The sequence below is a fragment of the Gymnogyps californianus genome, chromosome 5 (assembly GCF_018139145.2).
Source record: "Gymnogyps californianus isolate 813 chromosome 5, ASM1813914v2, whole genome shotgun sequence".
Taxonomy (NCBI): Eukaryota; Metazoa; Chordata; class Aves; order Accipitriformes; family Cathartidae; genus Gymnogyps; species Gymnogyps californianus.
The window spans coordinates 20,775,951-20,790,198 of NC_059475.1; the positions used below are offsets into that span (position 1 = coordinate 20,775,951).

At 51.1% G+C, this 14,248-nt stretch overlaps 1 protein-coding gene across 2 annotated transcripts in view; it reads right to left on the bottom strand.

Moving 5' to 3' along the window:
* Positions 1 to 369: 369 nt before the first annotated feature.
* LOC127016796 (USP6 N-terminal-like protein) overlaps positions 370 to 14,248 on the bottom strand; it is a 70,781-nt gene continuing 56,902 nt past the window's right edge. For both annotated transcript variants that reach the window (XM_050897530.1, XM_050897529.1), the window contains 8 exons: positions 13,605 to 13,714; positions 12,623 to 12,671; positions 11,002 to 11,122; positions 9,961 to 10,055; positions 8,204 to 8,269; positions 6,669 to 6,768; positions 5,268 to 5,420; positions 370 to 5,040 (listed from right to left, as the gene is read on the bottom strand). In XM_050897530.1, the coding sequence (XP_050753487.1) occupies positions 3,740 to 5,040; positions 5,268 to 5,420; positions 6,669 to 6,768; positions 8,204 to 8,269; positions 9,961 to 10,055; positions 11,002 to 11,122; positions 12,623 to 12,671; positions 13,605 to 13,714 (1,995 nt within the window). In that variant the 3' untranslated portion in view covers positions 370 to 3,739. The remainder of the gene's footprint in view (positions 5,041 to 5,267; positions 5,421 to 6,668; positions 6,769 to 8,203; positions 8,270 to 9,960; positions 10,056 to 11,001; positions 11,123 to 12,622; positions 12,672 to 13,604; positions 13,715 to 14,248) is intronic.

Consider the following 14,248-nt stretch of genomic DNA (forward strand, 5'->3'; position numbering starts at 1 on the left):
GAGAGGATGGTGGTATGTAGAAAGCAGTTTTCTTTACACTGCTGCTAGGGCTGTCTGGATTTAACCATGGTAGAAAAGCAGTGAGGAAAGCAGAGACGGAGTGGGCTGGACTCACTGCAGCTGAAGCAGACTTGGTGAACCAAGCTAAAAGCCAGGAGGAGAAGGCAACTGGTCTTGCTGCAGCATCTGTCACCATAAGAAACCTTGTGGAGTCTGATTTTATGCTAAACTTCTTTAACCATTATCATTACAACCATGTAAAACACAGCATCAGATACTCTGGACAGTCTGTTTGGATCAGCATAAAAAGGAACGATTGACTTTTTTTTGCCCAAAACTTCCTTACAAAAAAACACAAAGAAAAAAAAGCACAGATATAAAAATGTTTTTTTAAAGGAATAGTTATAATACATTAGAAAGAGTCACAGAGGAAGCGTTCCACGCTGTAAACAAGAATAGCAATTAAAAAGAAAAGCAGATGGTAGCTGGGCTCTCAAAGTGCATGGCTGAGAGACCCTGACCTCAACCACTGTCCCATGCTGGAGCAGGTCCCCAGTGCTCCTGTGGCTCCTGCTGCCTGCTGGTGCCACAGCCACTCAAAGAAGTGCTCAATTACAAACAATGCCCCCCCCCCAAACTCGCAACGTTGGTCTTTAAAACTACATGGCGGGCACCAAGGCGAGAGTTGTCACCAGGTCTGCGAGGGCAAGGACGGGGGAGCTGCTTTCCTGAGTTTGCTCGTGGTAAGAGTGGCTTTTGCTAAGGGGCTGAGGCCATTGTAGGAGGCTGGGGCAGGGGTGCAAGTGGCTTGGGCCAGTTATTTGTCCTGCTGAGCTGCCACCCTCACCTTTCTCCTTCCCTTCCTATCCTCAGCGAAAGAGCTGAGGCTGGGCTGTGCCCTGCCCACCCCTGCTGCCATACACCCACCATGGCCGCAGCTTCATCTGCAGCAAGAGGCAGAGAAGGAGAAAGAATCGGTCATCTCCTAGTAGATTATGCTTTGATGGGCTGAAGTGAGAGCATCACTCCAAGGAAAGCAATGCACATTCCTGGCTCCCAGCCAGCTTGGGCTACTTTGCCCCTGGGAACTCTTCCCAAACCTGCCAGCTTTCAGGGGCTGCAGGTTGGAGAAGAGTTTCTTAGGTGGCACACTGAGGAGCTTGGAGACCTTCTCAGCAAGAAGCACACTGGTGGGAACAGGGAGCCTGTGTCTGCCTGGTCCAAAGGTCACTGAAACTAGCTGGTGGCTTCCCCCAGGCTTGGAGGTGTTGAGGACCTTGCAGCTTGTTCCTGTTAGGGCTTGGAGGGCAGGAACCCCCCCAAATTCTTGTTGAACACCATGCACCAAATGCCATGCAACAGGTACTGGGCATTTGACAGCTCTCCAAAATTAGAGCAAACCACCTGTTTAAATGTGAATACTGCAAAATGTCCCAGACACACGCTGGGTGAGAAGCCTGGGCACACGTGCAACACAATGTGCAAAGGCTGTGTGCCTGAAATGAGGGGAAAAAGGTAAAATGAGGGGAAAAAGGTCTCAGCTCTTGCATGTGTGACCCAAACACTCAGAGACGTTAACAGGAGTCCTATGTGTGCTTCAAGGAGAGGACAGACCCCCAAGCTACAGAAACCAAGCTGAGGTGATCACCAGCCCTCAGATGTTTCTTGTTGCTTCCTAGCAACCTCAAGGCCAGTGGGCTGCTAGTGAAAGGCAATCAATATCTGTCCTGAAATACTGCCCAGGTATTTTAACACACAAATAGGATTAACTACTGCACGGTTACTGAAAAATGTACTCTAAATTAAAACCAATTCAAGCACCGTTGTCCTAGAAGGGGCCCGTGATGTCTCAAAACACAAATACTGAACATTCATACAGCACTTCTCAAAGAGCAACTCTCAACTCCTCACAACACCCCTGCGAGGTAGCTAATAGGGTTATCCCTGCTGTGCAGAGGGAGAGAGGATGGGCAAGGTTGGAGACTCAGCAAAAGATGGGGTTGCAACAGAAGCTGACGGTGCTGTGGTCTGGCTGGCTACTTCCAAACAAAGATGGGGTGCTCCCTTCGACGCTCTCCCTGCTGCTAACATAAACTACCACGTGCACACAAGAAAAAAAACCCCTGATAAACCCCACAAAGTAATTTAGTGGAAGTTTTCTGCTGGGCTTCCAGGTAGGCTTCAGATCAGGTTATGTTACTGAAGCAGCCTGTGAGATAAAAAGTAGTTTTCAAAGTCTCCTTAGAACTTAAAGGAGCTTTTGCCCAGGGTCTCCATTGAAGGGATGGGACTCCCACCCGCAGTCCTGCCTAAGGTGGCATCTGCAGCCACCTCTTCTGCACAGCAGAGTCAAATACAGCACATCTGGGCTAGTTTATTTCCTGCTGCTTCCATTGATCTTCCTTCCTGATGAAGTCCCTTCACCTATACGGGTGAAGTAGATACTGGGAACAGGAATTTGGACCTGCTCTTTCATTGGGGTGAGCTGTCCCCAGGTCCCTGCACACCTCCAGCCAATGGTTTGGGCTGTGCAGCAGCGACAGCCTAGGATGGAGAGGAGATGGACAGGCCACCAGACCTTGGTGCATGAAGGGCAGGTGGGCACCCACCGCCTTATCTCCTCAACAGTAGGCTGCGGTGACGTTGATGCTCTACAGCATCATCTTCCAAACCTCTGTGCCCAGGTTTACTTCCTTGGTTGTTGATTTCTGGGTGGGCTAAACCAGAAGGGCTGAGATCAGGTTCTGGGCAATGTGCTCCCCTTCCCCAGCTCCTATGCCGTTTCCACTCTGACAACTTGCTCAAAGTAAAAGTGGGCTTCAGCCTGGGCACTGTGATTAGACACCATCACACCTCCAGCAGCTTGCTAGTAAAGGCAGGAGGTTTCCCAAGGCAGCAGCCCCTTTTCCTGTTCAGCCAACAGAAAGGCAGTGAGCCTGCTTGCTGCCCTGGACCTCCAAGGGAAAGGCCAGCAGAAGGGCCACTCAGCCCAAGAGACTAGGCTCAACCTTCATCACTGTCCTTGTCACCTTGAGAACTTGGGAAAGAACCACCCTGCTGGTGGTCCTCCACCAGGGTCACACCAAGGAGACCCCCCAGGGACTCACCAGCTGTTAAACCTCCCCTCCGGGACACCATCCACCACCATGGCAGGAGCCAGGTACAGCCGGGCACTGCTTTGTGGAATTGCATAGAGTAGACAGCGGGCTGCCTGCGCCCTGCCGGGATGCCATGGCCTTGCCTGAAAATGCTGCTGCCTACAACCACAGGTCTGGGAAAAGAAATAAAAATCTATGGCTACAAAGGCCTTTGAAAGCAATGCTGTTGGCTGCACTGATCGGGCATTTTAAAGAAAGCATTTCAGACTTCTACACCTTGGGTCTGCTTCCACAGCCATAGGTACCTAGGGCATGTAGGAGCAGAAGAAAACACAAAACGTTCACCAGCCCTGCCTCTTTCCCAACACGTGATGAGGCTAGGGGAGCTTCGAGGAACAAAAAATGAAAGCGCGTTCCAATTTGTCCATAGGAAAAATGCAAACCCAATTTGCTGGTGCCTCCTGGCGCCGGTGGCCACCACTCCATCCCCTCGCCGGGCGCTCGTACCAAAGCACAGCTTGACAGGCAATGGCTGCTGTGCTGTCACCCCGACACAGCCCTGCTGAAGGGGGGGTCCCAAAAATGGGGTGAGGGTGCTGCTCCAGCACCCGCTTCCTCTCTCTCACCTCCCCCCATCCCCACTAAAACGTCACTGATTTGGGCAGCTTTGCCAGGGGAGGAGAGCCTGAAAGGAAACTGTTCTCCGAGCAGGATTTGGCAACCTGCGGCGGTAATTTTGGTTTGGGGCTCAGGGGGGGTCGTGGGGCTTTCAGTGCGTTTAATGGTTTCTGGAGGCTTTTTTGGGCATCTACCTCCTCCGGGTCCAGCGCAAGAGGTGGTGGCGTGGAGGTGGCAGGCAGGGGATGTCCAGTCTCCAGCAGAGGCAATGCCACCTGCTTTCTGTTCAAGAAGTCCTGCTCTGTTGCATGGACCAGGTGGAGGGGAGTGGTGGTTTTGATAACGGTGTAGGGGCTGTTCCCCTCCACTGCAGGGGACAGCACCCGCTGGAAGGGGCAGCCCTCGCCCAGCCCCGCTGCCTCCGACTCGCTGCCAGGTAAGATGGGCACGCTGCCGCCTGCCAGCCCTTGCACAGACAGCACGCCCAAGCCCTCTGGCCAGTGCGCGGCGCTGGTGGCACTCCCTGGCCCATTCTGCTGCAGGCTGGCAAGCTCCCCCGTGGATGCAGCTTTGGATGCCAAGTGCTTCAAGTCTGTTTTGTCCGGCAGTGCCGCTCTGCAGCGCTTCCTGGCCATCTCCTCCCTGCGCTCACTCTTGGGGGAGTTGTCATGCTGCAACATGCCGGAGAGCTGCTGCCAGCCACCCGGCAAAGGATGAGGGGGTGCATCGAGCGCTTTCTTTTTGCAGACGGAAGATGCTTGTTCTCCCGCCAGCAGGGCAGCAGGATTTGGCTGCCATATCGTGTGGTCCGTAGCAGAAAGCTCAGCGGTGCTCGAGTCAGGAGGTCTCAGCATATTTTGGAGAGAGGAGTCCAAGGAGCCATGCTCGGCTGGGGCGGAGAGGAAGACTGACTTGTGGTCCACCATGGCAGAGCCAGGAGCGAGAAGAGGCTGCTCTGGAGGCAGGACCGTGGGCAGGAGGTGATGATGGGCCTGCATCTCGCTTGCCTTCAGAAGAGATGGTGGCTGCCCATCCCCGGTGGGCTCCACCCAACCCTCCTCTCCCGGCAGCCCCCCAGCAGGAGGATGCAGGTGGATGTCCATCACTTCAGCTGCTTCACTGCCCTGGAGGGTGGCAGTCCTCGCCTCTGCCGCCGTTGTTCCTCCCAGCACCCCGGGACCTCTGTGGGGATGGGGCTCCCCGTCTGGGGGCTGCTCACCCATCCGGCCGTTCTGGCCGTTGGCCGCCATGTTGCCCTTCACGGCTACTGGGTTGAGGGAGAGCTCCAGGCCCAGGGGTTTCCGTGGGAACTCCTCAGGCTTTGCTGCATTGGAAGCAGAGAAAACAAAATAAAACTCAAACTGTCCATCAGTTCATTTTTGCATCTGGCATGCCCCAACCATGGGGAAGGCAGATGCTGCACCCAGCGGGTGCCAACCCTTCTGGGCTGCCCCGGCTCCCAGCCCCACAGCAGAGGGATGCTCTAGTCCCCACGGGACAGGGGTACCACCGGCCGTTCCCGCTGGGCTGCCCGCCTTCCCCTGTACCCACCTGGTGGGGGGAGGTCAAATTTCATCTTGCGCAGTTCGGTCATTGACACCTGCAGTTGCTCGATGACGGCATCATCCTCATACTGCAGGGAAGCGGCAATTTTCTCCTGCAGAAATTCCCGTAAATCTTCCAGCGTCATCTTCAGCAAGCGCTCTGGGGGATGGTAGAAAGGAGTAATGGCAGTGGCATGGCCAAATTGCAGGGTAGCACGAGCGTGGGTTGCATTGCTTTGGTTTTATCTGGGATTCTGCTGCTGCTCCCACTCCAGGGTGGGACAGCCTGAACGTTTTTGCCTCTCTCCCACCTTCCCACTGTTGCTCAGGGTTGTCAATACATGTACATATCTGTGCCACCTCTGGGCAGTAGCTCAGCAATGGCAGGACAATGGTGGGGCTGGGACCTATGCTGACCAGGATGCACGTTTTGGGCCATTTCTAGAAGTTCTCACCAATACCTCTAGGAGGAGGAAGAGCTCCATGAGATAGCCCCTGAGTGTCAGACTGAACAGCCACTGCTCCGCCATCCAGGGATGCCAACCTGCACCAGCCAGCAGGCAGGGATGCAGGCAGAGATGCTGACCCACGCCAGGGATTCAGGCAAGGATGGGATGCAGGCAGGAACGGGATGCAGGCAGGGATGCCAATCCGCACCACGCATTCCTCAGGGAGGAGAGACGATTTCACAGCCAGGCTGAAACTTCTGCCTGCCTGCCAGTTTCCCAATCTTTGCAAACAAATGGGATACTTGAAGATTTATTTCTGGATAGCCTGTTCTTCATTCAACTGAAGGAAGAGCAGGGTGGCTGTTTGCAGAAGCCAACACATGCAGTCTCATAAATCCCACTGGCCCAAAGGTTCCCAGCATGCAGTATCAGCATTGCTCCTGTCTCAGATCAAAGACGTAACAGGGCAACAAAGCAAGGCTGCTAGCTTATGGGAGTGGAGGGATTCAAAGTCCCAAAGATCTTGAGGTAGAAACATCACTGCCTTAATGTTATGTACGAAAACCAGGTTTTGGTCATTTTAGAAGTATATTAATGGATTTATTTCTCCCTCTACAGCCTTTTCAGCTGAACTACCACATAGAGCTTTGCAGACAGATGGGTTGCTGTCTGTACTGCCCCTAAAAGCATGCTGATAAAAGATGTGGGGCGCAGCACACAGAAAGAGGCAGCTAGGAGCATTTCAGGTGGGATTTGCTACGTGCTGAGGGCAGTGTTTCAACCCTTGCAGCATCTCATTTCTTCCCTGGAGCATCAGCACGGGACTGTGCCTTTTGGGGCCAGCGCAGGGCACCAAGCAGGCTGGTAGGAGCCAGCAAGGCTTTCCGGGTCAGCAGCACAAGGGTGGCCCAGCACAGTGCCACCTCTGCCATACAAGACATGCTCTGCTGGGACCTTACTTTTGTGCAGTTTGAGGATGGTGTAAGCCATGGCCGTCAGCACCCGCTCTCCTTCCAGGATGTAGATATCCCACAACCGCAAGGTAAGGGTGAAGGGGGTCTGTTTCAAACACACAAACAAAAAACCAGCTTGTTAGCACCACACTCGTTAGCACTGATTGATGGGATGATGATACAGAGGTTGGTGGCATCACTATATCCCCTTGCACCAAAACACACAACAGGGCAAGGCATTGGATGTCCAGGATTCATCTATAACACAAACCCCTATTTTATCATCTATGGTTTTGCCTTAAAGCTAACACCCCTGGGTGGCCGGGAAAGTACTTAAAACCCAGCTGTGAATGCAGAAAAAGGAGAAACTTTCTGCACAGGCATGCTAGCACATGGATTCCCCTACCCTGGAGGGAGCATCATCATCTTTCAGCCCTGCAAGCGCACAAAACCACTCTTGTATCCATCCAAATTGCCCAGATAGATGAAGGGCTATTTATGGGATAGGTCTGAAGGCCCAACGGTGCTTCACTAAGCATTAAAAAATCACTTCTTTGGTGTCTAGAGAAGTGGTCTTCCTTATACACAGGCTTATTTCTGCCTGCTAGAAAAACCTCTGCAAGAGGTTTTCATTTGCACCTGGACCCAATCTGACAAACAGGAGTGAACTGATATCCAAAATGATGGAGCAGCCTATCATCTGCCAGTAGATGTAAGGCATCTCACCAACACAGAAATTAATACTAGTCCTACTGTGACATTTAAGTTCAAATTTAGGATGCTGTGCTTACTCTCCAGAGTTTGGCACAACTGGCCATTGCAGCTCTTTTACCACGTTACTGCAGTTAAAGGGATTTTGCATTTTATACAGCTTTTAGTGACAGACTGCAAAGCAGTGAGTTCCCTCTCAAGGGGAAGAGGTCATCCACTGTTTTATAGGAGATGGGGCAGCAGAAAATTGAGACTGGGGACACACAGATGTCCTAAACATTAGCAAGTCTGGATCTTACGTTCAAGTGTGCAAGCACAATGCTGCCCCTAAAAATAAAGTAGTCTTGGCTCGGGACTGGCAAATTAGCTCTGGACAAATCAGGGTAATTTTCTCACTCTTTCATGTGTCTCCAGTGCCCAGCCCACTCCTTTGCCTGCAGCTGCTGCAGTGCTATTTGTTGAGGTTTGTGCCTCCAGCTCTTCTTCTCCCTGCATTGTTTCCAGAGCCAAAGTGAGGTTAATTGCCTTTGCAGCCGTGCCAGTGGGCAAGAGAAAGATCTCTCCCGACTTTGAAGCTTATACTGCTGCTGCTGAGCCATCTCCCAGCAACCGCTTGTGATGAGGCAGCAGGAATTGGCTTGTCATCAGTGACATGCAGTTATTTTTAGCTTCTCCCTTATTAAGTTTTTTGCCTTATGAGAGCGTGCATAATATCCCACCTTATAAAATATTAACACCTTCTTCAAATTATGATACTTTTTCAAAAAACCAGGCCGATTAACTGTGCATACAAGTGGCAGAGCAGCAAACAACCTGCAGAGCATCCTCACCCGGTCAATGAAACACTGCAGGAACCACTTGGTTGTGTAAATCCCTGTAGTCATCTGCTCCTTGTCCTAGGAGGAGACAGCAAAGAGAGGCGTTTCACCAGGCTGGCTGCTGGAGGTTCAGGCAACTCACAGGGCTTTTGGGGAGGTTGGTTGGTTGGCTTATTAATGCTGGGGTCTGGGTGCAGGATCTGGCTGTGGTTTCTCTCCCACCAAAGCCCCTGCTTTAAATACCAATGTTGAAGTCCTGTTTTGGTCCTTTGCCCAAGATATTCATTGAACCTGATCCTCGATGTGGCCAGACTTGAGCCACAACTTTGGAGAGGGATTTCTAGGAGAAGCTTTTCTGGCCTAGTATCTACTCCAGGGATTTACAAAAACCTTCCAGGAACCCAAACCAGGCACTCCTTGCAGACTACCATTTTTGTTTCCATAGCAATTCCCATGCGAGCCTCCTGCAGCACTACAAAAATGATTAACCCCAACTATCCCACAGGTAAATCCAGACCTGCACAGTCAAGCCAGCTTTGCTAGCACTACTTCATTTGCATGGCATGGCTGCTGCAGGAGCAGGACAGCCTGACAGGCTAAGGAAAACTCTTGAAAACCTCACCAACATCACCCCGGTCTATCACTTTTCCATCCCTGTCTGGCACCCAGTGCAGCGCTTGCGCACAGCTTTGCTTTTTCTGGCACAGCTGGTGCTGGGATGCACAGCGCCCCGCACGTGCACAAAGTTGACGTGACTGCTGCTGCAAAGCCAGCAAAGCAGCGGGGATGGGAAGAGAAAGAAGCCCGTGGGATTAACAGCTGGCTCTGGTCTTTGCTTTTGGCTGGTGCGGGGCACCTGCAAGCCTGGGGAGCCTTCGAGAGCCAGGAGGCATGACTAGCTTTCAGAGAGTTATTCCCATCCTCCCCACCCAGGTCCTCCCCGCCCCCCATGGCTATAATTAAGTGAAAACCCGTCCTGTCTCTGTTTCACTTTTACGACCAGGGCTGGCTCGTTTGCAGCACGAAGCAAGAGCTGTTGCAGATGATGGCAATATAAACAGCTTTTCCTGTAGCTGGGCCACCGAGCCCCTTGGGAGCATAAGAAACCTTCAGGAGTCTAGCCACTGAATACCAACTGTCTACAGCAAATGCAAGGGGGGACAAGGGGAAAAAAAACCAAAGGGAGCAGGTGTGGCAAAATAGTTGCCTAGATGTTAGACTGCAGTCAGTATGTCCTGCAGATGCTCCTCCAGCTACCAAATGGGCTTGTACCATCTGCTAGAGAGAAAAACAACTGGACGTGCCCAAGCAACAAAACACACAGCAAACCTTACGTGCCTCCTGTCTTTAAACAACAGCAAAGCTGTTAAATGCAAGCACTTGGGGCTAATAATTATTGAATTAAGACTCCAGGCAGTCCAGCATCACCCTTACACCAGGAGCAGAGCCTGAACACAGCTCAGCCTCACTGCTGTATGCAATAGCTCCGTTTGCTGCAGGCTCTGTGAGCCTTCCTGCCTGGCTTTCCTAAGGAAGCCTTTAGATTTTAGCAGTCCCTACACTAATGATGACCAGCAAGCAAATGATAACCATTCGCCTCAGCAAGATTCAGGCACCCCATTTAACAAACACTTGCCTCTTTGTGGCTGAAGCAGGCCTACACAGTTAGAAATATGTTCATTTGTGCATCTATTTGGCAGAACATTACACTAATTGCTTTAGCATTAAAATGCAATATTAGTATGGGGAGACTGATAGCAAAGAGATACCATGTGCTTCTTCAGTTTGGGAAACAGTTTACTTAAAATCTGCTCGTGGTGAGCTTGAAATCTCTGCAGCTTCGGGAACCCAGGAATGAAAAAACCTTAATGAGAAAAGATGAGAGAAAAAAAAAAAAATCAGAAAAGCTCTGGAGCCGTCACAGGGGCAGACTGATTTTCTAGAAACTCATCCCCTGTGTCACCTGTTGAAGTCGGCTGGACCACAGTGTGCCCAGCTACCTCCCTTGGCATCCCTCCCAGAGTCCGCCCTTCACCCAGTCTACATGGGCGACAGCACCCTCAGCACCAACCCCAGCTGGTCCTTCTCACCCCAGCCTCGCAGAGCAGACCTGCTCACCTCCCCACTGCCTCCCCACGTGAGACTTGGCTTGGCCAAGACCTCTCTGAACACATCTCAGTGCTTACCAAGGTTCAGAGAAAAGCTGAAGATATTTGAACACCAAAAGCTTGTGCAGCGCCCCGTAATCTAGCAGGACATGCGTCTAAGACTGTCTGGAGTTATCAAGCCATAAGGCTTAGCCCTCCGCTCATAAAATAACCCTCTGTGCATAGATTACTGCTAACCACAAGTAAGATGAAAGGATCTTTAATGTGTTTGAAGTAAAATAATACAGCACATTTGGTGGAATTAGATCTTCATAAAAACAAAAAGGCATGTAGCTTGTGGCACGCTAAAAACAGAGCATTACGTGATGCTCTTGGATGTACTTCTGTGAGACTTCTTAAAAACTTGTAACCTTGAGTTAATTGATTGCCAAGGGCAAGGCACTCTGGAGGGAAGATAGCACCTCTGTGGAAGTGTTAATTACTGAGCGCTAAAGCTCAGTGCCGATAAACCACATTTTTCTCTGATGAACTTGTCTGCCTCCAAGAGTGAAGTTCAGCTCCGCAGTCGGGTTGTGTCGGCACATAATTAAGCCTTACCCACTTTAAACAAGTATGTGAAGAGAAATGAGGCTCTACCGACCGATGTAAACAGCCTTCCCTCCCGTTGCAACAGCCCCCATCTGCATCCCACCCCAGCCTTACCGTGCATGGCGTGCCGCTGGTTGGTCAGCAGCTGTGCCAGTGCCCAAAATGCATCCTCTTCGTTTAAGTACATCAGGAGGATGGCTGCGATCTGGCTCATCCCTTGGCAGTAGCTCACTTCCTGCAAGAGCCAAGAGGGGCACACGTGCTGCCACGCCGTCAGACCCCACCATGATGCTGCAGAAGCAGGTCAGGCTGCCTGTGCTTCCCTCTCCTCTTTCAAGGTCTGTCCTGTTTCAAGGTCTTTATCGTTTATGCCCAAATTCACAGCTCCCATATGTCTACAGCATCTACCATGTCACTGACTCACAGAGTGGTTTGGGTTGGAAGGGACCTTTGAAGATCATCTCGTCCAACCCCCCTGCCATGGGCAGAGAAATCTTTCACTAGATCAGGTTGCTCAAAGCCCCATCCAACCTGACTTTGAACACTTCCAGTGATGGGGCATCCACAGCTTCTCTGGGCAACCTGTTGCAGTGTCTCACCACCCTCATTGTAAAAAATGTCTTCCTATGTTTAGATTATGTCCAATCTAAACCTACCCTCTTTCAGTTTAAAACCGTTGTGCCATATCCTGTCACTACAGGCCCTGGTAAAAAGTCTTTCCGTCTTTCTTATAAGCCCCCTTTATATATTGAAGGCCACAATAAGGTCTCCCCAGAGCCTTCTCTTCTCCAGGCTGAACAATCCCAACTCTCAGCCTTTCTTCATGGGAGAGGTGTTCCGGCCCTCTGACCATTTTCATGGCCCTTCTCCGGACCTGCTCTAGCAGGTCCTCCAGCGGGAGGTGAGGGGCTTGCAGGCAATGCCCCCCACCACACCACTCCCCACACCAGCCCTGTGCAAGCCTGGAGGGTGAGGGACAGAAACCTCAACATAAGAGGTGCCTGCAGCTACTTCAAGGAATAGGGGATGGGATGAAAAACAGCATGTGGCTCCGATGCTGTTTTGGATTCCTTCAGCCACGTGAGCACTGACGTAATTAAAGAATAAATAAATCTGGTAAGCATTTATCTGGTATGAGGGAAGGCAGGGTCTTTGTTTCCTTGACTACCCCCCTAAGCATCTTCTGTACCTTCTGGAGTAATTGTCCCCTCCTGGAGATGGAGGCAGTAGGTTCAGCTGCTAATTTAGGCTTATTCTGCCCGTGCCCTTCAGCTAAAAATGACTGGTTCATTGTAATAAATCAGTGTTTTCAACAAGGATGCCATTCAGTGTATGACAAGAAGTCAGAAACATGACGGACCTTCAGCCAGGAGGCTAGTCTTGCTGGAAAGCCAAAGGGCAATCCCTTGTTCTTTGCTGACACTCACCCAAACCTCATATGCCAGATGTCATTTACCAGGTGACAAAATGAACAAGGGAACTGTGCAAAGAGTCTTGTGCTGCCTGCGAGTCTTGCAGCTGTCTGTACAAACCAGTATTAGGACTTAAAATTACCACTGGCTAAATGTGGGGGTGTGTGTGTATATATATATATATACACAGACATACATGTATACACATATATAAATATATATAAAGCTTTTTAAAAATCTTTATATATATATATATATATATATATAAAAAAATAAATAAAGCACAACGCTATTCACTTTAACTGGACTAACTTACTACTTACGGTGTTATAAACCGAGTATGCTGATAGGACATGGAAGAGTGCCTGTTGCCTGGGGAGAAAGAAGGATATTAAAACACCTGAGCGTGAGGTCTTCAGCTTCGTGTGCACACCAACGCGTACGCACAGAGAGCAAAGGCTCTGAAAACACCCAGCCAACTGGTACTTATGCCTTTTGCAAGGAGCAGGGCTCACAGAACCAGAAAGCACCTTGATGGGCACATGGGATGGGACCTCTTCCTTCAGGGGGGAGTCACCAGCGGCCCGGCGGAGCGGGGCTGGACCAGCCTGCTCCATCAGCAGGTCTCCCGGAGAGACATGCCCGTACCTACACATGCTGTGTTCAACATACCCGCTCTTCAGGTTTGGAGTGGTGGTGGGTTTTTAACAGACTTGCAACCACCCAGGCATCAAGTGTTATAGATCCTGGGGGAAAGCACTGCCACCATTTTATTAGTAGGTTCCTTTCTCCCTTCCCTCCTTGCTAAAGGAGGCATCACCATATAGATACGCAGTGCAGGCTTCCTCGCAGACTGTATGTCTGTGCAGGGCAGCCAGGTGTGACTCATCCAAGTGACAAAGCCACTCTGTCAAACCTCACATGCACCCCATCCCACCCAGCTCCCAACGGACCCACCCCATCATCCCAGCTATCCCAAACCAAGCCCTCTGCAACTGCAACCCTAGCACCTTGGGGGACAAGGCACCACAGCAGTCTGATGCTTGGCTCAAGAACTGGGGCTGAACGTGGTCCAGTGTAGACCTGTCCGAAGAAAGAATCAGCAGCCCAACATCTGTGGGTTGTACCATGTGCTGATGGTTTGTGGAGCGGGCAGAGATGGCTTTGCTCTCCTGTGAGCTGCTCTGAGCCAGGGGGCTGGTGGCCACCCCAAGCCTGGGGCTGCTGGCCACCCCATCCAGCTCATCCCACGCACACCCACCGGCAGCGATGCCTGTACAGCCATGCGAAGTCTCCTGTACTCACTTCACTCCGTAGCGATCCCGAAACATGATGTGGTTTCGGAAGGTGCGGTTAACGTCCAAATCTATCTGCTTGATTTCCGATGAAAAGCTCTTTGCTTGTTCTTTCATTTGCTAGAAGGGAGAGGGGCAGACAAGAGGAAGGAGTCAGACACCATCTCAGCCCACACCTCTCTCCTCACAGTGAGAAGGCATGCTTCCTACAGCAGGAGTGGCAGCTTGTAAGCTGCACAGAGCTATCGCAGAGCGACTCAGGGACACTGCTGTCTTGCAGTGAGCAATGATCTGCAGCCCGGAGGTGAATACCCGGCCCCTTGGCTGTGCTGTTGGCCCAGGGAGAAGGGGACAACCCCACACTCACATGCTACGACAGCAGCAGCTGCCAACCCAGCCTTCGCCCATCTTCCAATACAGATACCAAGTTTTCAGAATCTAAAACCTTTATAATTAAATTCCACTCTGATTTCTTTTGATTTCGTTTGTGTACCTGGTCTGGCTGTCATAAAGCATCAAGACCTCTGTTGGCGCTTAAGGAACGATACACTTCTATAACCAACACACAGATGTACGCATGGAGTCCCTGAGCTTTTCAGAGGCTCAGTCATAATAAAGTCCAAAGTCTTACGATGATGGACTCTATGAAGTGAT